The sequence below is a fragment of the Panthera tigris genome, chromosome C2, assembly GCF_018350195.1.
Source record: "Panthera tigris isolate Pti1 chromosome C2, P.tigris_Pti1_mat1.1, whole genome shotgun sequence".
NCBI lineage: Eukaryota > Metazoa > Chordata > Mammalia > Carnivora > Felidae > Panthera > Panthera tigris.
Genome location: NC_056668.1, coordinates 155,140,151 through 155,165,603, shown reverse-complemented (window position 1 = coordinate 155,165,603; position 25,453 = coordinate 155,140,151). Strand labels below are relative to the sequence as shown.

The 25,453-nt window shown below is 50.5% G+C and overlaps 1 protein-coding gene across 1 annotated transcript in view; it reads right to left on the bottom strand.

Moving 5' to 3' along the window:
• TRIM71 (tripartite motif containing 71) overlaps positions 1-25,453 on the bottom strand; it is a 66,496-nt gene that overhangs the window by 23,315 nt on the left and 17,728 nt on the right. Inside the window, exon 2 of the mRNA XM_042956503.1 lies at positions 101-268. Within this exon, the coding sequence (XP_042812437.1) occupies positions 101-268 (168 nt within the window). The remainder of the gene's footprint in view (positions 1-100; positions 269-25,453) is intronic.

Here is a 25,453-nt window from a genome sequence, read left to right as displayed (position 1 = left end):
CCACACACCGGAGCCTGCCCGGTAACCTACACATGCCATCTGAAAGGGAGTGGGACAGGTTTCACGTGCAAGAAAGAACAAGGGAAAGGGGGGGACTGACCTGGATGGCCTGGCGGCCCTGCTGTGCGTCGGCCAGCAGCTGGATGGTAAGTGCCCTGGAGTCCTGCAGCGCCTCCTGGAGGTAGATGAAGCTGTGGCCGCCGTGCCGGCCCATCGTGCACTCACGACAGATGGGCACTGAGCAGGTGTCACAGTACAGGTGCAGCACCTGGGGACCAGAGAGGGGACAAGCATTAATGAGATTTGGGACTAGCGGGGAGGCAGGCAGCCTCAGGGGTGCTCTGTGGATGCCAGACCCCAGACACCCCCTTCGCACTTAGCAAGCACACCCCCGCAGCCAACCGCGGGCAGCGTGTCCTCCTTTCTTACCCCCTCAAGGAGAAAACAACCAATTCCCTCTTTCTACTCCGGTTTCATTCAGAACTTTAACTGAGACTCCAAAGGCAAAGACGAAACAAAACAATCCTCCTGGCATGAGATTTTCCCTAGGTCTCAGATTAATTGCCCAGAAAAGTTCTAAGACTGTATCTCCCTGGTCTGAGATTGGTGGCCCAATGAAAGAATGTACCAGAAAAATGTGTCTTGCCACCCCACCCTCTGGGTGTCTGAAGCACAGTTAGGAGCCAGTATTAATCACCCTCACAGGGCAGCTCGCAGCCACAGTCCGCCCCCCCCCCCCCCCATCAAGGAGATTATCGCAAAGTGCAAAGCATGGTTCTCCCAGGCACGCGGGCAAGCTCTGGGCTTAAGCTTCTGGAACGAAGGCAAAAGCTAGTGGTAAGGTCAGCCAGCTTCTTGTCTTTCTTCTTCCTGCCAGGTTGTTCCAAGGAGTTGACCCCGAGGGGCAGCTTGCGCTGACAGAACTGCTTTGTGATGTTCTGTATCTCCCTGGGGCCCAGCCTGCCGGGAGGGAGACACGGCTTGGCACAACCTTCACCTGCTGATAAATGAGGAGCTCTCAAGAGCGGAAGCTCCTTGGCACCGAAACTGGGCCAGTCGAGCTGTACCCTTCCACGGAGCAGGGCACTTCGCACCGCTCTCTGTCAACATCTGCTGGATGGCTTTCGAGAGCAGGGCTTCCACTCGCCGCCGGCATACCTGGGCTTGGGGAAAAGCCAGCCGACACGCAACAGGCAGGGAAGCGGTGTCCGAGGGCTGCTTTTCCGCACACAATACGCTTAATCCCCAGATGAAGACCAGAGGTCGAGGTGTCTTGGGGCCACACAGCAAGCAAGGGCAGAACAGGGCGGCCAACTCGAGCCTTCTGGAAGACCCGCCAGACGCTGGCTCTTCACCAGAGCACCGAGCACCTTACGAGGTCTTGTGGCGTCCAGGGTGGGAGACCCGAGGCCAGGCGATTCTGCGCAGAAGCCCGGCCCAGAGCAGGCAGAGCGTTACCTGACTCACAGGTGGGCAGGGAGGGCCGCGACGTTCCCAGGAGAAAGACCCTCGCGGAAAGGAGCCCGGGCGAAAGTACGGATGCCGACCGTCTGCTCTTCAGGTTGTTTTGTTAACTAACCGGACGCTGCTCCGAGCACATCCGCTGGGAGATGGGAGTCCCCAGACAAGCTCAGGGCAACAGGCCAACTCTGCTGAGGGTGCAGGCAGTCAGAAGGGGGCTGTGTGGTCCTGCGTGGTTTAGGCTGCTTCTCTAGGGACCGCTGGACTCAGAAATCGGGGAAAGGCTTAGATTATGTTTCTTTTTTTTTTTTCCAAAAAATTCTTTAATGTTTATTTATTTTTGAGAGAGAGACAGACAGACAGACCGCCAGCACGCACACGCACGAGCGGGGGAGGGGCAGAGAGAGGAAGACAGAATCTCAAGCAGCCTCCAGGCTCTGAGCTGTCAGCAGAGCCCGCTGTGGGGCTCGAGATCGCGACCTGAGTCGAGGTCAGACGCTTAACCGACTGAGCCACCCACTTCCTATTTCTAAGAAATGGTTCCGATGTGGTAAGTTCATGGGCCCCATTTTATAGGAGAGAAATGGGATCAGCTGTGTGACTAGACGAGGGCCAGTGCAGTACTTTCCCAGCGACCGAGGGCGACTGAAATTTGGTGACCGTAATTTGCCTCCAAGACCAATCGCTTTTTAAAGCGGGTTCACCATTTTAGAAATGATCACCTGTCTAATCTGATAAAGCTAAAACTTTCAAGCTGACCTTAAATGCTAACCAAAAGATGCCAAAGCGGATAAACTTGGAGGAAATTCCTGGACAGTCTCTTTTTATGACGTGGGGCTAAAGCACCCTCCCCCACCCCGTTTCAACAACTTAACCTCCTGCCTTCCCGTTGGCTCCCTCCATTTGTCACGGGAATAAAGGGGTCACTCCTACGCTCGTGTGAAGTGTGAAAACCTTCCATCTGTAGGCTCCTTTGAAATTCGACTGGGACATGTCTCTGAACCTTCTGTCCTCTGTGCCCCTGCCAAACAGTAAGCAATGCCCTCTTCATCCCTTCTCTGGACAGCTGTGTGGACTGACCAGGGTCCCCTGGCTTTCTTCAGTCTGTGTGAACAGAACGGCTTTCACTCGCAGTGAGTAGGGAAGAACCTGAGGCTGCTAGCCCGGGCCCGGCACCATCTGGCCGTGGACGTCTATCCAGTCACCTGAGCGGGCTGGCCTCGTCTGCGAGACACAAGCAGTCCGGCGAGGTGCCTCCAGAGACGGCTTCCGTCCCTGAAATCCCGGGAACCCTCCCTCAGGGACCGAACACCAGAAACCCAAAGTCCTTTGAAGTAACTCTGGGCTGAGCAAGGAAGCCAGGCCCCAGGTGCCAACTGTGGGACTGCAAGAAACCAAGGTGGTTCTTCCGGGTTTTTTAAACCCAGAGCCTGCAGTCCGTTAAGCGTCCGACTCTTGATTTCAGCTCAGGTCATGATCTCAGTTTGTGGGATGGAGCCCCAAGCTGGGCTCTGTGCTGACAGTGCGGAACCTGCTTGGGATTCTCTCTCTCTCTCTCTCTCTCTCTCTCTCTCTCTCTCCCTCTCCCTCTCCCTCTCCCTCTCTCCCTCTCTGCCTCTCTCCCTCCCTCCCTCCCTCCCTCCCCTGCTTGCCTGAGCGCACGTGAGGGCGTGCTCAATGGCTCTCTCGCTCTCTCTCGCTCTCTCTCAAAATAAACAAACATTAAATTTAAATCCACAGCCTGGATAATGCGTATAGGAGATACCTTGCAAATGGTAGGCTTTAAAGCATTCTCTGGGCCCCTCTTGATGCAATCCTGCCTGGCATCGGTTCCCCAGGACTGTGCCCAGAACACACCTGATTTCGGTCCTGGACCGTAGGACCAGCACAGCGGTGGGGCTGGCCCTGGGGGGACACCCAGCTTGTTGATAATAAAAAAGCTAAGGGCCAGTAGAACAGCTTAGCTCCAGTGGTGCTTATAATTCATGAGCTATTGATTTTTCAAAGAACGGTATCCAAAAACTGGAAATCTGGTCGATTTTTATCAACTGTCTAGCTGAAGTTCGGCATAAAACTCTGGGAGGATTTCATGCTCCATTTAGAAGCTTCGAAGGTCGAAAACCCACAATTTTGGAGTCAACAGGTAAGCGTGCACATGGGTGCAATTCTCTCTGAAACAGCTCGAAGATTGTTTTAAAAGAATAAACTGGAACCCACGTCATCCAAAGGACCAGAAGAGTGGCAGAGGCCATGAGGGGGAGAAGGAGTGGTCCTCTGGCGGCAGGAATTCTAGGGCCTGGAGCTGCCTGTTAGGGGTTTCCCGGGCAGATGTACGACACGGCCCCTCCCACCCCTCCTCCTCCTCCTCCTCCTCCTCCTCGGCCCCTCCCACCCCTCCCCCTCCTCGGCCCCTCCCACCCCTCCCCCTCCTCGCATGGCGACAATCTGGCTGCCCCAGCTGAATGGAGCAGGCTCGACCTCTGACCTTGCAAGTGACCACCCTCTTCCCTGCCCCCAGCTTCCAGAACGCCCCACCCACTGCCTTCCTCTCCCATAATTTCTAAAATACCAGGCAGAGACAAAGACCTAGGAATGTGGGCCCAGCGGGAGAGGAAGGAGAGAGGTTAAGGAAAAAATAAATAAATAAAAATACTCAGTAGGCAGGTCGGCCTTAGCCGGCACTAAAATAAAGTGCTGCATTAATGAACAAGACTGGGTGTGCACTGCTAGAATCTACTTTTTATACCACCTGTGTGATCCAGCAAGAAACGAAGGAACGGAACGAACGAACACACACAAACACACACCCCACATGCGACTCCTACACCACGCATCTGAAAGGAGATTCCAGTTTAAAATACAACGACCCAGATCACTGAAGAATGGAAACTGAAAGGATGTCATCAAACGCCCCAACCGAAATACAGAACCGCTGTATGCTGACGTTTTCTGAGATTTTTTTCACATCCCTTAAAACGACTGGGGACCTCTGGCCTCCCACAAACTCAGGCCTGGACAAAAGGAGGTCACACCAACCACCCATGAGGGTTTCCAAGTTTCCCAGCATAGAAATCAAGGGGAGGATGGCTGGGCCACAAGCCTTACCTGTGTGTGTATGCCAATTAAAAAAAGGCAAAACATTAAATCACGTTCAAGGAGTAGAGTCCAGCTATTCTGAAACGAAGTCTATTAAATAACATCAGAACCAAGTTTTACTTGATGCAGGGAAAATTATGCAGAATGCCAGTGCTCCAAAATCCACAATCCAAACCTGAGGAAGAAGTCCCTCCTGCACCCTGGCCGCGTGCTGCGATCTGGGGGCCCCAGGGGCCCTGGAAGAGGGGAAAGAAAGGCATCTGGACCGATTTTCATGCACAATCACTACCAGCTCCGGTCAGCAGAACCCAGCTGAGGATAAGCTAAGGTGGCCAGGGAGGGAGGGAGGAGGAGAGGCATGAAGCATTTAAAAAAAACAAAAAACAAAAAACTGGGGGAGGGGGGTCTCCTGGCTGGCTCAGTCCATAGAGCATGTGACTCTCGATCTTGGGTTGAGTTTGAGCCCCACGTTGGGTGTAGAGATTCCTTAAAAATAAAATCTAGCGTGAAGAAATTTTAGGGAACAGATATGCCATTTTACTGCAAAAAATATGTAAGTGCAAATCATTTTTTAAAATCTCCCCCATTTCTCAATGTTTCTACTTTATGTAACCATCCAAAAACGTTACATTCTGTGCATAGGTGAATTGTTTTAAAAGACAAACAGAAGCATGTTATGCTAGCTTTTTTTCTCTTAAGCTGTATTAAGTTGGAGAATGTTCTGCCTCAGGCTGCCCATTTTATAAATGCCTGCATGGTAGGTTGCCTGTGGATATACCACAGGCTTATTCAATTAGTACCTGCTGATACAATTTTAAAGCCATTTCCTGATTAAAAAAAAAAAAAAAAAAAATCCCGAGCAACTCAGTGTTGCACTTTCTTGTTCTGTATATACCTCAATTTCTTCAATTTGGTAATACGTACAATTGCTACATCACTTGATGTACAGGAAGGCAAATGTGCTTGCGAGTGTGGATAGTAAGGATTCTCCAACTTGCTAACTGTTAAGTCAAGTGAAGAGAGAAAGGCTGTCGAGTACCAGTTTCTGTTCCCGATGAGACCAAACGTACACAAAAAGCCAGCAGGGGAACACCAGATGAGACGGTCCGTGTTGGGACTGGGAGTTAAGATTCCACTTCTGCTTGGCTGGAAGACTTCAGTGGACACTGAGACTGAAAAGCCCAGAGAATTCTGCATCCTCAGTAACGGCTGCTAAGGAGATTGTCCTAAACACAAGGGCATGGATGGGGGGAGTGGGGCTGCTCGCTGGAGACACCTCTAGAGGGGGGCAGTGAGGGGTCTCGGGCGATGGGCGATGTACGGAGAGAGAGGTGTTAGGAATAAAAACGGCACTCAGTAGTCTCAGGGGTTATCATTCAAGCACTCAGTGAAACAGACACTGGGGGTCCCGTACAAACCCACGATGCCCTTCCTGCAATTCCAAAATCCAACAGGCTCTCAAAACTGAAAGTTGTTGCATAAGCTATTTGTCAGCAAAACCCAAACAGGCATGCAAATGATTTATGATTTTAACCTAGACCATTTAGTATGAGTTGAAGCACTTGGCTGGAGAAATGCGAATGCCCATTATCTTGTGTTGTTGTACAATATTTACTTTCTAAACTCGGAAATTTTAAATGTTGAGGCACATCCGATCGCACGGGTTAGGGTGCACGATCTGGACACATTTTAGTGCCAGTCTGGCCAACGAGGCGAATGAAATCCATTTCCAAGTGAAATCAGCAACAGAATGAGTCAAGACTATGCCTAGTGGTGGGGCAGGTATCCAAGAACAGCCCAAACTGGGGTCAGAGCAGCCGGCTCAGCTCCAGACCGAAGTTTGTAAACTCCGAGGACAAGGCAAATCTGGAAAGGGAGCGCTGAAAACAGAGGAAGGCCATCAGGCTCTAACAGCTTCAGACTCAATGCTGATGCTGGTGCCACCACAGAAATTAGTTTGAAGATCAGGACGAGCCGTGTGCAGCTCAGCTGAGCTTTCTGTGCTACCCCCCCAAGCCACATAAAGGTTCCTTTCCCCATTTGTTTTAAAGTGCTCTCTACCCCTGATGTGGGGCTCGAACCCACCACCCCGATGTCAAGAGTCACGTGCTCTTCTGACGGAGCCTGCCAGGCACCCCTAATTGTTTAATCGTGATATCACATTGTGTGAGAAAACATACATACACGGCAATTCTGGGGGTGAGGATGAGGAGAGAATGTGGCGGTGCTTCTGTTCGCCCCACTTCTGTGGCCTGGAGTATCTTCCCTCTCCGGGCTCTATCCCTCATACTCCACACAGATAGTCAGGCTCTGCCTCAGGTGCCAGTGACAGACATGCCCTTGCTGGGCCTGCCTCCATCCTGCTTCCTCCCCGCGTCACCCAGGGAGCTGCTCATAAACTCAGTCGTCAGCGTCCGCCCCTGGGGAACCCAACCTGCACTCCTGGACTACACACGTCTCCGGGTGGGACTCCGGCTTGCAGGCTGGAGCCTTGTTATCTCTGCCCGACCCATGCGGCCTGAGGCACATTCCCGGCTGACCATGCTCACCAGGACCACAGGCTTCACTGCCCACAGCCCAGTCTCCCACACTTCCCGAAGGCTTTCACGAGGGCCCGCAGGCAAGGAGTATCTTCACACTGCCAAGGGACACACCTGTGCTTGGGGGGGTCCTCCAACAGATCCAAGTTACGTGACGTGGCACTGAGGGACACTTCAGAACACGCCAGAATCAAAATGAAAAAATGTACATATCGTTTAAGGAATGCACTTGTTGTGATGAGCACAGGGCGTTGTATGGCATTGTTAAATCACCAAATGGCACACCCGAAACTAACATTGCACACTGTATGTTCACAGTACTGGAGTTAAAATAAAAACTTGAAAGAAAAAAACACACTTAAGGAAAAAAAGCGGGGGGGGGACAAACTAGGTATTAAAGGGTGATGGGGTGCCTGGGAGGCTCAGTCGGTTGAGCACCCGACTTCAGCTCAGGTCATGATCTTGTGGTTCACGGAGTTTGAGCCTCACAGCGAGGTCTGTGCTGACAGCTCAGAGCCTGGAGCCTGCTTCAGATTCTGTGCCTCCCCCACCCCCCCGACTTTATCTCTCAAAAATAAACATTAAAATAAATTTATAGATAAAACCACGTTTTGGGGGGAAAGAGGGTGATACAGAGAATTTCGGTGATCTTTTATTAAGCTTTCAAAATGTTTATTAAGCATTTAAGACATTAGAAATGTTTTATGAAGCATTTAGAAATGTTCGAGTACGTTTCTAAAACTTTAATAAAATCAAAAGTGTTAAAAAATAGAAAGAATATACTGCATAATTTCATTTATACAAAGGCAAAACTAAGGTCAAAAAAACCAGAAGAGAAGCTAAGCTGCAGGTGAAAGTTGTTCTATTATCTTGAGGAAAGGGGTGGTTACATAGGTATAGAACTGTCAAAATTCACAATGTACAATTATGTTCATTTTATGTAAGTTACACCCCCCCCCCAAAAAAGGGGGGGAACCCTCCCACTGACCACCTAGTATCCCTGGGGTGGGGTTTGCAGCCTAGACTTGGTGGTGAGGCGCCCATAGCTGAGGACCTAACAAATTCTCGTGCAGCCCCAATGAGGCACTCCAATGGCCCCCCACAAAATTGACTTCTAATAGGTTACTACCATTGTTCCCACAATGTTCCCGTTAGGTATTGTTTTTCTTAAGTTCTATCTAGCAAGAGGCAAGTGTTGGAGTAACTCCCCCAGAGGTTTTGAAAAAATTAGAACTCTGAGCCCGATTTACAGCACCACAGGCGGCCAGCGGTCATGCAAAGCCATATGAAATCATCAGTGTCCCAGCTGCTGCCCCGGCATGCATCTGACCTCTGATGTACTAATGAGTGGCCCACACAGCTTCCAGCAGCAAATAAAAGAGATTTGTGCCAACACTGAGATCACTGCCCACGTAAATTATAGATTTTTAAACCAGACATGAAAAGATAGATTTGGTTGCCTCCAAGGTCACAAAAGCAAGGCACAATTTTAATCTGTTGTGTTCTGGACCCAAGTAGGTAGTGCTTGGGAGGCCGACTTAATAAAATGGCCAGACTCTGTAGGTGGTCATGTAACTCAGTCCTCACCTCTTAAACAGTGGGCAACATTGTGCACCTGAAACCCTTTCACTCCCTCAAGTAGCAGAAGGGGTTTCAATTGCCTCTGTGGCTGAGATCATGTGGACAGGTGAATTTAAAGCCAGGAAAGTCACTCATCAGCTGGGGAAAATTATCCCAGGGAAGGAAGCAGAAATAAAGATTCAGATAATAACAAAAAAGGTTTTTAAATATTACCAGTCGTATTTTCTCCCTCCAACACAACAAAATAAAAATTTCCCATTCTCTCTCCATTCCATCAAGTTCTATATTCCTGAGTAGCTGGACGAACACATTGATTACTCTGCCCTGGGTAAGAGAGGCCCAACTCTCACTTTTCCTGATGGCCCAAGGTTACAGGGTCACGATCACTGACAATTTTAAGAGCGGGGTTTCGCTAACCAGGCACTGCCTCCAAATCGAAAGGTTAACCAAGTATTTAATCACTGTAGAAACTCCGTTTTAATCCAGACTTGTTTGCAGGCAGGTGTCATCTAAATTGGGAAGGAGACCAGAGAAGAAGGCAGCCGATGGCTTCTGAATTGTCAATGCAAGTGCCCAGGGCAACAGTGGCTAAGGTGTGCATGTCTGTGAAGCATGGGGATGTGTCTCCAGGCGCAAGCGTGGGCTTTTCCACAGTGCTCCAAACCATCCCCGTTAAAACAGACACAACTCGCAGCACCTCTTCTCCCCCCACCACCGCAGGAGTCACCAGAACCTTTCTCCACGGTTTCCTCTGAGTAAAAGGCAAAAAGAGAGCATGAGCATGAGCAGAGGGGGTGCAAGCCAGGTCTCTAGTGGAACAGCAGGGGGCAAGGGGGAAGGGTTAGTCTTGCCAGGAAATGGATTTCCTTTTTAAACCCTTTTCAAGGTAGCAGTTTGTTAGGTAATTAATTTAAGCCATCCATTCCTTCTTCTCCAACAATAGGAAACTTGGTCCCACGGACACCCCCAAAAGGCCAAAGGGGCCCTGGGCTGGCCAGAGCCGGGCCAAGCTAGGAGACCAACTTTAACGAGCCTCCTGCCAGGACACCTAGGTGGTTCTGGGGAGAGACCGTCTGACTTCAGCTCGGCTCACGGATCCTGTGGTTCATGAGTTTGAGCCCCACGTCTGGCTCTCGGCTGTCAGGGCACAGCCAGCTTTGGATCCTTTCTCCGACCTGTCCCCAGCTCGCGTGCTCGCTTCTCTCTCTCTCTCTCAAAAATAAACATTTAAAAATAAAACAAAACAAAAAACCCTATAGACAGCCTCCTGCCATGTGGGCTGGGAGTCACCCAAGGAACCAGGGATGGTTCTGTGATTCCCAGTTTAAAGGGCAGGCCTTCTCTTGGAGACTTTCTATCAATGATCTAGGGGCCCTGGGTAGGGCACGGGTAGGGCAGGAGAGCTACTGAAACAAGGTGAAGCAGAAATCTCCGATTGAGACCACTAACAAATATAAGGCCTTATAAAAGAAGGGTGTGGGGAACAGAAACCAAAGGCAGCAAAGGGTGGGACCAGGAGCCTAGACAAACCAGTAGAAACTGGTCCAACAGGGAGAAGAACAGGAAGGCCAGATTCCTATCTTGAGTAAGAAGGGCCCAGCCTGTGCTGGAACCACAAGGGACAGACAGGGATAAACCTTAAGGACTGCTTCGGCTGCCAAACCAGGACCGGCCCCTAGACCAACAAAGCCCTAGTCCCTTGGAAAATCACCCAGTCCTCTTTCCCACAAGTGTGCAGAGCTCTTCCAACAGCTGTGCTCTTAAAGAAGCACTCATCACAGCAGGATTTGGGGATCGTCAAGGAACCACTGGGCCAGCAGGATCTGGGGCAGAGAAATACCAACTAACTAGGAAGAAGATAAAAATCAGGAAAAAGATCCAGGTGTGGGGATGCTGCAGGTAACACCACTGGAGTCAAGTTCCGCTTTAGAAGCCTGGTGTTTTTGTTTTGTCCCTTCCCCTGATGGAACAATTTCTCATTACCACCATTTTCTCAAGTCTCAAATACGGAACTCCCTCAGAAATCCCACTTTACTCCAATAAAGGAATCTTGTGGGAATGAGGCAGCTCTTCACGCTGTACCTGTGTGCTGTTAGCACAACCTCTGGGCAGCGAGCCGACCCTGACTCGGCAGGTAACGCAATCGGGGGGCCCCCACCTCCTGCCCTACACAGTAGTGAGAGACAGAACGCCCCGACGGGCCCACAGCCCAAGCAGACACTCTCGAGTTCAGCAGATGGGGGAAAGCCAGGCCTGCACGGATGAGGGAAAAGGGAAAAAAGAAAATCTGCAAGCTCTAACACCGAGACAAAGCACCAGGGGGTATCGGTTATGTGACCTAAAGTTTCAGGAGGAAAATAAAAGGAAAGAGTAGCCCTTCAATTGGTCTCTACTTGGGTCCTGAAATTCCTGACTCGCTTGTCTGGCCTGGTGTTGTTGCGTTTTGGGTTGTTTTTTTCTTGTTGTTGTTCTTTAAAGTCACTCATTCTGGCTAGCACCTACACCGGGAAACTGTGAGCTCTGAGGCAGGAGAAATCTAAATACAGTTGATCCTTGAACAATAACGGGGCTCAGGGGCACTGATGACTCACACGGTTGAAAATCCACCTCTAACTTTGGACTCCCCAAAAGCTTAACTATTAATATAGCCTACTATTGACCAGAAGCCTTCCAGTGGATGAACACATATTTTGTACATACAAGTATTATATACTGTGTTCTTACAACAAAGGTAGAGGGAAAAATCGGTATCGAGAAAATCCTAAGGAAGGGGCAACCTGGGTGGCTCAGTGAGTTAAGCATCTATCTGACTCTTGATTTCAGCTCAGGTCGTGATCTCACAGTCTGTGGGTTCGAGCCCTGCGTCGGGCTCCACACGGACAGTGAGGTCTGCTTGGGATTCTCTGTCCCTCTCCCACTCCCTTTCTCTCTCTCTCAAAATAACTAACCTTTTTTAAAAAATCGTAAGGAAGGGAAAATATTTACAGTACTGTACTGTATTTACTGGGGGGGAGCCCGTGCAGTTTCGTGTTGTGCAAGGGTTGACTGTAACTGGCTGCGACGTGCTGTCAGGTTCTGGCCCGGGTGGGCTTTTATTCCTTTTCTGTTCTACCACAGTAACCCCACCGCACTGAAAACTCTGCGTGAGGCACCGCCCGGAGTCTCGCTCGGGCTGGACTGTCCTCCTTCCTGTCAGCTGCGGAGAGCCTCCTGGTCTCCCAACACTTCCCTCCTGGTCTCCAGAGGAAGCCTGCACTCAGGCTGCAGACTCGAGTCTGAGTCCACAATACCCTTATGATGTGTGCTGTGTTTACTGCTCTTTTTTACTATTTACACTGGATTTAAGGCTCTGGGCTAAGAGCCTTGGGAGATTAAGACAGACGAAAAAACTGAAGAAGCTTCCAGTCTCCTGCAAATCTTGCTTGGGCCAATCTGGGCGGGGCCAACATGCACGTGTCCAGGCACCCCCTGTAAATCTCCAACGTGGCTCAGTTTGGAAACCCACTAGAAAGGATGAGTACAACAAATAAGGAATTAACCAGATTACGTGATACTTGGGGGGGTTTGGAAAAACTGCCATCCAGCAAAGTTGTACAAAATGACTCCCTTCGCGGGATCTATTGTGGTTGCATGGCCTTGGAGGTGGGGCAGGTAAACCTGAAAAGGCTTCTGGGAAAGAACGGGACAGGAGGACAGAGACAGAAGGTTTACAAATCCAACGAAAAGGAACAGCCCTAGCAAAGAAGCACGGCTGCTCTTGGCCCGCACCCAGGGAAGAGTCTGGAGGAGACGGGAGGGGAATGCTAGCTGGAGGCTCATGGGTCAGAGGAGGAGGAGACGGGGAGCCAGGGACACAGGCTACGGTGACTGTCCAGGCATCCATCCAGACATGGAAGGAGACCAGGGCCGCATGTCGAGGAGCTCAAATGTCAAAGTGGTCCTTCCTTCTTCAACTCTTTTGGTTTTAAGCTGGCTCACTGAGCTCTACCTCTGCCCACAAAATGGGGATCACACGATCTCACAGCTGGTGGTTCAGAACCCGTAAGAGAAAGTGCATGAGATACAAGTTGGAACACAGACGACAGGGAAGGCAGCCTGGTGTAAGGGTTCTGGCCTGGCAAGCGACAGGGCAGGTTAAATCAAACTCCAGCAACAGGTTTGCAAGGCAGGGCTGTTAATGCCGTAAAGCCACTCAAACATCTCTGCCTGCTGAAAAGAATGTGAGAGATTCCATTCTCTTGGAACTGGAGACTGGAAAAAAGTGTTCTGGACGATAACTGGGACCTGTAGAGATCCCCAACTTCCTGTGGGGCCACAGTGCCTGGCCACAAGGCCGGACAGCCGGTCAGATGAACCTCTTTCAACCCCATCAGCAGATGTCATTCTACATTTCACGTGAACTCCCAGCCCTCGCACTGTGCCCTTGTCCTCAAAGAGGTTACAGTCCAGTAGGAGGGGGGAGTGAGTAAGAGGTCAGCAATGACAGGACTGGGGGAAGAAAACCAGGAAACACTGGGCCTGGCATATAATCCCAGCAGACTTCCTGAAGGAAGGGAAGTCTGAGACTTTAGTCTAAAAGTGTAATAATAGGAATGGGTGGGGGAAAAGTTGCAGACAAAGAATGCTATCACAGGAGAAAGCGAGATACCTTCTCACTCTACCTTCCAAAGCCAAGAACTGCAGGCCCCGCCCGGGACGGGGCCTCTAGGGAGTGCCAGTTACCCCAACCTTTACACTTGGGGGTCCTCCACCTGTGTGCAGCCTGTACTGCGCGGCGGGAGGGGTGGTTAATGCCAAGGCAAGAAGTCAGCACTGAGCCCCAACTGGACCGGCCCGTGCCACTCAGCATCCCTTCCCTCTCCTGGTAAATCTCTCGTCAGGGGCCTCTCTGCTGTGTTCCCCAACACCATCATCCCTGAACCTGAACCCGAACCTTCACTCTGGGACAGGGCCTGCCGCAGAATCCTTTCTCGCAGATTTTCCTGCGCCTGGCCTGCCGCCACTTTCCCGAGTAACCAGCAGGCTTGAAACGGGTTTCTCCCCAGGCAGGGAGCACCTTTCATAAAAGTCAGAGACGATCGCAGCCGCCCCTCTGTGAAGCCCTGTAGGAGCTCCCCTCACCCACCGGGTCTGGCGGGGCCATCCTCCAGACTCCTCCTCACATCCTCGGACACAAGCTATGCCTCTGCCTGAGAACGACGCCCTCACCCCACCCCTGCCTACCCCTCAGTTTGCTATTTTTCTCATCGAAATATGGAGTCTGTTTCCCCTCTGGCTTGAGTCTGGGCTGAACGTATGCTATCGCCAAGTCAGGCTACGAAACGGAGGGGAGCGGCGGGGAGGGGAGAAGAGCCGATGTTTCCAAGGGCCTAGAACACCCTCTCAGAACCAGCAGCCGCACTGTGAGAAGCGCAGGCCCTCTGGCTGACAACCCCCACTGGATCACCACCGGTGAGCGAGCCACCTTGGCTAGCCAACCTCCGGTGACAAATAGGATGAAAAGACTTGCTCCAGGAGTACAGTACCTACAGAACAGTGAGGAACAACCATCATCAAAATACCATTAAAAAATGTTTTCTGATGTCTATTTTTGAGAGCGAGAGAGAGCCCGTGCACAAGTGGGGGAGGTGTAGAGACATAGGGAAACACAGAATCCGAAGCAGGCTCCAGGCTCCGAGCTGTCAGCGCAGAGCCCGACGCGGGGCTCGAACCCCTGGGATCATGACACTTATCCGACTGAGCCACCCAGGTGTCCCATCAAAACACCATTTTTATTCTATTAACAAAGATAAAACAACTTTTCAATTAGTTAAGAGCTGATGGCTAGACAGTTACTTCAATACCTTCAGCTACTCAATACCTTCTTTCCTCCTTGACTAAGGCCTAGGGGATTGAATAATAGGACATTCAACTTTCCTTCCTCACTCTGCCCATAGCTGATTCCATCAAAATTGAATCCACGGGTTCCATAGCAAAGTCATGGTCAGGCAGCAGCCACACAGGGAGAGCTAAATAAAAATGAAGATTCCCCAAACCCCAAGAGCTAGTCACAGTCTCTCAGGGCCTCAATGAAGTAAGCACGTCCAGAAGCATTTTTCCATGTCAGAGACGGTGTCTCTGAACCCGGTGGTCCTCCAGAAGTAACTATCCAGGAGAATGTGGTGGAAAATAAAACCATTAAAATGGTAAGGGGAGAATGCAAAACCTCCAGTAGGTTTCCAAAGGGGCCAAAGCTCAGACATCTTTCCCTGGGTCCTCCCTAAGCCCAAAGCCTCTCCTACACTTTTGACAGAACTCCAGGGGCTCCTGGGTGGCTCGATCAGTTAACTGAACTCCTGATTTCAGCTCAGGTCATGTCATCTCATGGTTACGGAGTTCGAACTCGCCTCAGGCTCTGCTCTTATAGTACGGAGCTTGCTTGGGATTCTCTAGCTGAAACCCCCTCTCAAAAATAAATCAATACACTTAAAAAACCCTTAAAAGAAACAAAGCAAAACTCCAGACCTGACGTGCTTGTGGTCCAGAGCGTATCATCTTATTTCTCACCACTGGCCCAATGTGATCTCAGGAAAAGCTTTAACCTCCATTTCTGGGGGGGGGGGGGGGGGGGGGGGGGGGGGGGGGACGGGGGGGGCGAGGGATCTCTTCTCCAGTAAATAAGAACCTTCACAAGGTCTAAGCTGTATCTTTCTATGTTCAAGCCATCCAGCTAGGAATGAGACATTTCTTTGAAAAGACAGATGCCTGGGGCGCCTGAGTGGCTTGGTCAGTTAAGCGTTCAACTTCAGCTCAGGCCATGATCTCACGGTTTGTGAGTTCGAGCCCCACATCGGGTCTGTGCTGACAGCTCAGAGCCTGGAGCCCACTTCAGATTGTGTCTCCCTCTCTCTGCCCCCCTCTACCGCTTGCACTCTGTCTCTCACATTGTTTCAAAAATAAACAAACATTAAAAAAGAAAAAAAGACAGATGATTTATGGCACCATCTTTGAGATGGGAAACAAACTAAATGTCCATCATTAAGACTGGTTAAAGAATTGTTAAGCAGATTGATTACTGGGCAACCACGAAAAAGAATGAGATGCTCTACACCCACGGAATGACCTCTAAAGCTACAGAAAAAATAAGGAAGGAGTAACATACATAGTACTGTACTCTTGGTCTAAAGGAAGAAAAATAGGTGCGAGTATTCCTTGCTAATCGAATCTGTAGTGAGGAGTGCCTGAATGTGCTTGGACATCACTGAATACTACTGTGTATTTTTCATCCCACGCCAAACTGCAGCCTGTTTGGGTAGCTACTTAGACTCAATGAAATCGAAGTAACTTTTTGCCATTCCCCTCACATCCCTAAACTAATTGCTAAGACAAGCTACAGATTTAGTTTACTACTTATATTAGTAACAAATACTACCCTATATTTACATAGTATAATGTGAAATGGAAAAGAACAGACAGAATACAAGTCAATAGTCACAGTATGAGCTCAATGGACGAGATCGGGCACGTTCAGGGTGGTGTGGCCGTAGACCAGTATGATCTTAATGGAAAATGAAGGCACGCGCGGACTTTTCTTTTGAGCAATATTAACAAGAATGACATATATTAACATGTTGATAGTTATCTCTGGATTAGGATGACTAGCAATTCTCTATATGTTCGAAGTCTCCACACAGGGCATATATAGGAGGCTTCAACGAAGCAGAGGGCTCCCTCCCCTGAGGTTCATTTACCCAAGCTTTGTCGGACCCAGAGTTTAATAATGGCAAATGTTTTCCTAGCTGTGCATTAGCGTCCGGCCCTATGACAGGTGCTTTACATACGTTAATTTGTCCTGAACACATGGGGTAGCTACTGTCATCAGCCTCTTTTTCCAGATGAAGAAACTAAGGCGTAGTTAGTAACCTGCCCAAGGACACAAGCAGAAAGTGATAGAGCCTGGCTTCAGAGCCAAGGTAGAAACCAGCGGGGCTCTGTGCTTGCTGCCTCTGTCAACAGTAACAACACTCCCTCCCCTATTGTTTTGAAAAGCTCACCTCTATCAACTTCCACCCAGCCTGCTAGGGTCTCATAAGCATTCGGCATGGGGATTTTTATCTGTGTGCCAACCACCACTGCCAAAAAAATCAATCCTTTAATTGATTTTTTTCATGACTCCCTAACTCAACGACCCTCAGTGGCTCCCCGCTGCCTGAGAGTCAAGAATAAATCCCTCGAGTTTAACATGCTGGACTTCATAGCAATTCCCAAGGGACCCGAAGATGAAACTAGTATGTTGAAACCTCTAGCCAAATGCTCCTAAGTGCTCACCTCTGAGGGCTCCACCCTCCTCCTGGCTCTTACGGAAACTCTTACCCTCTTCACTGCCATTTATTCCAACCATTCTTCCTGGCCCCTAATACCTCGCGTTTCTGTACAACCCCACCAGGCATAACCCAGAAGTGGACACTTGGCAAAGCTGGAGAAAACCTATTTATCTCCCAACTCCCCCTCCTGCCCCCCCTCAGAGGGAAGGAACACAGCTCTCGGTGTCCTTCTCCAGGATGTGCCCCCAGGGGCTCCAGTGTAGGCCACAACACTGTCCCTGTCCCTAATTTCACTCATGGCCCCACAATCCAAAGGCTACCCCCAGGGGATCTGTGATCAATTTAGTCCAAGAGTGAGGGCCAATTGTCAAAGAACCGGGTCCAAGATGGCAGCTGGTCCAATACAGAGGCTTTGTTGTTACAGGTCCCTCAGGCACACTCCAGCAGGAAGGTTCCAGGCATCCTCTCTCCTGCTGAATAGCTTCTTGCAAGTGGGGAAGTGGGCAGAATATTCCTCACCCACTCCCAAACAAATCAGCTGTGGATGACGGTCAAATGAGCCTTCCTTTCTCTTGTTTGCAACTTTCATACACTCTTCTCTCCCCCTCCCTCCCCGTCTCTCTCACGTGCACACAACCACATACCAATGTTGCTATCCTGTAATCCTTAAATTCCAAAAAATAAATTTTCTGTAACTGGCGCATAAGAGGTATTACTTTAAACTCCATCGCTCCCAAACCGGCCAGCTCTATTATCATTAGTAAAACTAACCAGAAGAAAAGGTGTGGATGACAACCGGCTAAGAGGCTTCCAACAACTTTATGCTGTAGCTGAGGGACTTCAGTTGAGGAGGAAGACCTACAAAGTCAATTCTGCACATGCTTGTTACTGACTCAGCTCTTTTGCTAACTGCACCAACTCTATTATCAACTGTGTCCCATTCCGAGTTGGAATGGGGGTGGGGAGGGAAATGAAACAAACGGAATCCAAAAGAACTTTTTACTGTTGACCCCAAGAAACACTGTCAATCAAAGGTTTTCAAATGTATTGAGCTCAACTAGTGACATTTCCAATCACAATTTGGGGAGTTTAAAGGTCTGTTTCACAAAAGTCCTATTAAAGAAAAAACAAAACAGGAAAGTGGAGGCAACTGTTTTTGAAAATAATTTGAAATGGATAAATAACGTTTCCTGCACCTCAGGTTTTTCTGACCCAAATGGGGCCGTGGGTGGGGGGTGGAGAAAAGAACTTGAGATTTCGGGATTTGATCAATGCAACATGTTAGGGGCAGAGCACAAGGTCAAAAGGAAATGATTAATCCCACAAGAGAAACAGGGACTGGCTTTCCTACAAAATCCTTATAAACAGGTCAAAAGATACTCTGGTTAGCAAAGTTTTCTCCCAACATGTATGTACTCAGTATCTCCTGCTAAAACACATCCTTTTAAAACTCCAAAGAAAAGCTACACAAGCTAGTTTTCCTTAGAGGTTATTTTTATTTGCTGGCTACACTGCAGTTATTGCCAAAGGGGACCCAGAACTGAGAGAGAGAGAGACAGAGAGACAGAGAGCCAGCGCGAGTGAGTGCAAGGCAGGGGAGGGGGGAGGGAATGACCCCAGGCATCTGGATGAGTAGTACATTCTATGACAATTTCCATTACTACAGGGAACCATGCTGATCATTAATGGAGAAGGGGATATTTTAGGCCTACTTAAAAGAAGTTACCACTCAAGACATACAATATCCCTTTGAAATGCTATGACATCAACACTCTGAAAGTACATAAATAGGTCAAACACAAGAGGAGGGGGAAGAGAAATGCCTTACAAAAATCCTCTGGGAGACAATTTTCCTCTTAGCTTTTCTCCTTCCCAATGCCTACTTGCTTTCAGAGAATTACGTGCAAAAATTTGCATTCCTAATCAATGATACAAATTTCCCTCTATGCTCATCGCTTTATACTACACAACCCCCGCCCCCCCCCCCCGCCCCGACCTGCCACAGGGTTGGCATTTTAAACAAGCTCAGAACTGCCTCAACACCTTTCTGCCCCATTATGTACCTCACCCCCCAGAGCAGCACAAATACAGAGAGTAGAACAGCTTCACCACCACAGGCCTCAGGGCCACAGGGACTCAATTCTCAAACCATCCATGCTAGGGGTGGTCTTCCTCTGCTTTTTAAAATTCGTACTAGCAGATGACTATCTTGCTTTTGAAAGGCACTGGAGACATCCCCCCAGATGTTCTGAGCCACAAAATCTTAACTAGATGGGAGCGACCCTCGATTTGTTGCTAAACTGTGAATGTGCACATCTTTCTGGGAAGAAGGTGAACACATCAGATTCTCAAAGGAATCTCTAACTTCTTAAAAAAAAAAAGTAAAGAATCGGCAGGCAATACACTGAACTGCTAATTCCAGCAGGCAAAAAGGGGAGGAGGACGTCTGCTTATCTAGCTAAAACAGGCACAGGTTTAATGGAGGAAAAAGGGTTAGGACTCGGCTCTCCAGATCTCTCCAGGCTCCTGCCTCTAACCACGCTGTTTACAAATCAGTGGTGGAGGGGAAGGAGATCACAATGCCAAGTTTACAATCTAAGACAGGGAAGAGGACTGAGTCCCCTCTGCCTTCCCTATAAAAACAGGTTTAACCATCAAGACTTTGCGGCAGCCCCACAAGATCTGGTTCTCCTGACCTTGTCTATCCAAACTGAGGTTCATTTTCTAGTGGATAGCTTTTAAATTTAAATGCACATACGGGGGCGCCTGGGTGGCTCAGTCGGTTAAGCGGCCCACTTCGGCTCAGGTCATGATCTCGCGTGATCTCGCGTGAATTCGGGCCTCGCGTCGGGCTCTGTGCTGACCGCTCAGAGCCTGGGGCCTGCTTCGGATTCTGTGTCTCCCTCCCTCTCTGACCCTCCCCCGTTCATGCTCTGTCTCCGTCTCAAAAAAATAAATAAATGTTAAAAAAAAAAAAATAAATGCACACAGAAGGCTCATCCTCCCTCCCTTCCTGCCCCAGCTCTCTGCATAAGGCCCCTCTGACCTCCCTGGGCCAGGATCACCAGAACACCAATTCCTAAAACAGGAGTTCTCGAAAACTTTTAGATTTTTTTTTTAAATTCACGCTCAATGACTGAGCCACCCAGGCGCCACCTTGAAAAAAAAATTTTTTTAAGGTTCTATTTGAGAGAGAGAGAGAGCACACAAGTGAGGCAGGGGCAAAGAGAGGGGACAGAGGATCCGAAGGGGGCTTAGCGCTGACAGCAATGAGTCTGACGTGGGGTTCAAACCTACAAACCGCGAGATCATAACCTGAGCCCGAAGTCGGATGCACAACAGACTGAGCCACCCAGGTGCCCCCGCCTCCGCTCGAAAAATTGTAAAAAGCATCTTAACCCTTCCCCAAACCCAGACTGTAGCTGGAGGGGGAGCTTTCTGACTGGAGACGGGGGTGTGCATCCTAGTTAAGCAGGGCCCTGGCGTCTCCAGTGGGGCTTGGTATAGCCAGCAGGGGCAGGGCGGCAAGCTGGCTCTGGGTTTTCCTGCAGCCTTGAACCCCAGCTTTTCCTCCACTGGACACCTCGGTCTGGCCAGGGCCCCAGGCTTCATTCCGCCTACCAGGACTAAGGGGCAAAAGGGAGGCGGATACTGGTATTTAAGAAACTGCCCGGCAAGGGAAAAGTGACCCTGGGCTCCTGCTCACGGATGAAGTCAAGTGTAATTCTGGAGCCTCCTTTCCCAAAAGGAGCGATGAAAGAAGCAAATTATTTAAAAATACGCAGTGATGAAGAAGGCGCAAGGAATCAGCAAGAACCATCTCCTAGTTTCTTTGGAGACGCCCTCCCCCAAGCCTCTGGCCCCCATCCCTCCAGGGAAGATGAGTGGTTATCAGGGACAGAAGTGAGCAGACCAGCTGACTTCTGGAGGAAGGATGATAAAGTTTATGGGCCTGACCTGACAGAACTCCCTTGGCAGGATTCCTGCGTCCTTAGAGCCAAGAGGGCAGAGGACCGCACCCCACCCCGAGGGCACCCCACCCCGAGGCGCACGTCTGTCAGAACTCCGGCATCTCAGATCTGTGCACCCAGGAACCTATCACCGCTGTCACTGTTCGGCAAAGAGGGAAGCCAACGCACAGACGGACCGGCGTGCTCAGGGTCACAGAATAAAGTGAGCGGCACTTTGCTCTCTGCCACTCGTGCGTGCGTACACCCAAGCACCTCTCCGATGCGTCCTATCACGAGTGCGAGGGGAAAGACAGAGCCCCATACAGAGAGCAACCTGAGCCAGAGAGACTCAGAGGCCAGTGTGGGAGGGGGCAGACCCCAAGCAAATCTGTTTGGTTGTCAGCACTCTCATTTGTCACAGGAGGAAGGGGCCGCGCGGGGCTCACGTCAGAGCCTCGATGCACGCTTGCCAAATGCACGGATACAGCGAGTCGGGCACCGGGCCCAGGGCATCCCCGGATCACCGCGTGTCAAAAGCACAACTCATCGAGCCACAGTCCCACCTTCATTTTACAGACGGTGAAGGCCGAGGTTGTGCGGAGGTCCCACGGCTGGCGGGCGACAGACCCAGAAACCTCACGGAAAGACCCCGAGGTGCTTTGTTCCCTCACGGTCCACCCAACCGGCGTATGACCTCACAGAACGCCCACTGCTGTAAGGAAAGGTTTGTCCCCGTGAGTAGCCCTGAACGACTCCCCTACACCCTCGTGAAGAAAAGGCCAAAGCCACAAATGCTGACTGGTGAGAGCTAACTGCTTTGCGGGGAAGACTTAAAAAGAAAGGAGGGAGGTGGGGGGAAAGCGGGCACCCCAGTGTGGTAGCAGGAGGAGGTGGGGACAGCACAGAGCCAGCTTCCCCACATCTTTGCAGGGCTTTTGTGGGTCTGGCCTCCCGCGTCTCTACCCAAACAGAATTCGCCCTGGGCGGTGGAGAGCAGCCCTGGCTGGCTGGGTCTCGGGAAGCAGCCGCGAGCCCAACATCCCAGCTTGATCTTAGCGTTGCCGTGTTCCCCTCCGCGGTCCCCTCCGCAGCACGGTGGCAGCTGTTTTACTATGGTCGTCAAATGAAAAGGGGACGCTGGGGAAAGATGTGTCCCATGTGAACCTACCTCCCTGCACTTGTGAAAGGCGGCTGTGGGGGAGGGGAAGTAGATTGATTCAAGACGGCCTTTACCGTGGCAAAGCATTCGTATGAAACCACTGGACTTCAGGGGGAGGGACCTTATGTACGGACTCAGTCTATCAGAGAAACACGGAGATGAGCAACAAATACAGCACAATATTCACAAGATCAGTTTTCCAAGGGAGAGAGAAAAAAAGACAACAGTGTATCTCTGGGGGCCCCTGGGTGGCTCAGCGGTTAAGCGTCCGACTTCGGCTGAGGACGTAATTGAGCCCCGCACGGGCTCTCTGCTGTCAGCGCTGCTCTGTTCCCCCTTCTCCCTCGGCCCCTCCACTGCTTGCGCACTCTCTCTCTCTCTCTCAAAAATAAACATTTACCAAAATTGGCTGATGTTTTTAAAAAGGACAGTGTAGCTCCAGAAGGATTATTTCCGAACCCCAAATGAGACCTGGGCGTGCGCTGCATCTACACTTAGCCACACAGCGAGAGGAAGGCCGGGCTGCTTTCTCGGAAGGGCGACAGTCATTTCCGCCTCGGCAGAGAGAAGGCACCCTTCCTCTCTCCTTGGAGCCGCCCTGAGACCCCCACGGCCTCCCAGCAGCCCCCTAAGTGCCCGAGCAGGCCCGGTGCGCCCGGGCTCTGCACACAGGTGCCTGGACAGTCCCCAGGCGGCTCCCGCAGGGCTCTCTACGCGGGGGACATGCCAACTGGCAGCAGGACCAGCACCCAAGACCTGGCCAGGGACGGAGCCTGACACTCGTCAGCTGTGTGGACACCGGGATGTGGTGCCGGATCCGGTCCCAGAGCGGCTAACCTAGTTCCAGCCGCTTTGTCTGTGGCGACAGTTTCCCTACGCGAGGACTGTGGGGGTGCCCCTCCAACTCAGGCCCCCCAAAGTCAGTCTTCATCAATGCGTCTAAGCTGGATTTTCTCCCCAATGTCATGGAGACTGGAGAACTCTGGAAATATAAAGTCACTTCTTAGAATGTTCTCCTTGACGCTCTTTTAACAAAGGCAGCTCAGAGGAAGGGGTGATACTACGGCCTGAAGTTGAATATACACCAAATACGAAGTTAAAGCGTCACTACAATCAAGGGCCACTTTATTTTTTTAAATTCTGATGTTTATTTTTGAGAGGCGGAGGGGAGAGGAAGGGCAGAGAGAGGGAGACACAGAATCCGAAGCAGGCCCCGGGCTCTGAGCGGCCAGCACAGAGCCCGATGTGGGGCTCAATCGCACAGACTACAAGATCATGACCTGAGCCAAAGTCGTATATTTAACTGACTGAGCCACCCAGGTGCCCCTCATCATATGCCTCCTTTAAAAAAAATTTTTTAATGTTTATTTATTTTTGAGAGAGACAGCGACAGAGTACAAGCAGGGGAGGGGCGGAGAGGGAGACACAGAATCTGAAGCAGGCTCTAGGCTCTGAGCGCTCAGCACAGAGCCCGATGTGGGGCTCGAACTCAGGAGCCTCGAGATCAAGACCTGAGATGAAGTCGGACGCTTAGCCCGAGCCACCCACATGCCCCAATCAACGGCGACTTTAAATCGGGGCATCTGATGATACACAGGTGTAATGACTCAGGTGCAATCACTGAGACAGGATAAACGAGACATAATTTATGATTGACAACTGAGGGTTCCAATGCCGATACAAACACAAAACAGTGTGCTCAGGGACTCCCGTGACCTTAAATTCCCTCTCCTGGGCCGTCTTTTAAACCTTTTTCTCCAAGGGGCCACCAGCATTAGAACCCTGAGGCACTGGTTTAAAATGCAAATCCGAGCCCCGCCCTAGTTTTAAATAATCAGAATCTCTATGGGGTAGGGAGCCCCAGGGTTAAGCAACTCCTCTGTTACTGTTAAACAGCGAAAAGGCTGATTTAAACACAAAACAGAGAATGAAACGAAGGAGCACTGGCATTCAGTGGGCCTTGACTAAAAATGCTTTTTGCATGAAATACTTCAAAAAAACACTGGGACTCTAATAGATGTTTGTTTTTTCTTTATTTTGCTTCCAGGCACTTAATAGAAAAAGTGCATTATCTGCAATTATCTGTGTACCATTAAATCTAGGTGGATTTATGGAGAGCCTCCACAAAGGAGGGCCAGTGCTGTGTTTCACGGGCAGGAGGGCCCAGGTTAACCCCTGCCTGAGTCCTGGTTGCCTTCTAGTTGATTTCCGGGTTGGCTCTGCAACGTCCTAGCAAGCAGGACAGCAGAGAGAGAGAGTGCAGGGAGGTTCCAGTGGCCCTTGGGCCAAGAGGAGCCCTTCTCGGAACACTCCTTGTCCTAGGCTGGACTGGAACAGAAAACCCAGCAGGTAACGGGGACAAGCAGGCAGGCGGGAAGCTTCCCGGGGAAGATTAAACACAGTTAATTAAAACCCTGCAGAACGGGAGGCAGGGGATTAGGAGGGAAGGGAAAAGAGGGGCCTGCTAGCAGGAGAGGTGATGCCTGCCCAGAGATTTCCTTCCCGGAGCTGTTTTGCAGCCAATCAGGACTAAATGCGCTGTATACCCCAGCCTCCATTCCATGCTGACAGACACCCCAGTATTCCTTACTTAAAGGCCACTCTGCAAGCCCATCCCAAGGGCTGGGCAACCTCAGATTTTTTTTGTTGTTGCTCTTCATCAAAAATTAAGCCAACGAAATAAAAATTAAGCTTACCGCTATGCAAAGACTCTGGTGAATGAAACACAGGAAACAGGGTAGGGCGACATCACTCGGCCCTCAATGAGGGTCAGCAGCACACCTCTCCCTAACCCCCATCCCGGGGCAGGCCAGATCTGGGGGGCGCACACAGCAGCTAGAGTGCCTCAAGGAGAGTGAGGCCCTGCCCTCTAGGCCCCTCAGTCCAACCCAGCTCCAGCACCCAGGGACTGCTTGCTCATTCACAATGCCTGACTTAAGCCACCACAGCCCAGCAATCCTACACAACTTCCCACCCCACCTCCCAATTACAGAAGACCAAGGCATCACCTTCAAAAAGCATTTATTAACCACCCAAATGCCTAGAATCTGGGTAAAGATTCATAGGGGCCTGGCCCCTGCCCTGGGAGAGGGTCATTTATGACCATTAAGGCCAGAGGAAGGCAGGCTCCCAGAGGCCCATAAAACTCCCAGGGAAGGAAGTGGGGATTAACCACTTCCTCCCGCCCCCTCTAGAAGGGGTTTCAAGCTCTACCAAATTGCGAGTGATTGGGGGTGGGGGGCGGTGGGGACGGAGACTTGGGTCAGAAGACCCTACACCCAGCCATGGCCTCTGCCCGGTGACAGGACTAACTCTGGGGTTTCTCAAATTGCTTTGATTTTTACAGATGAGGGCTTTGTCGTC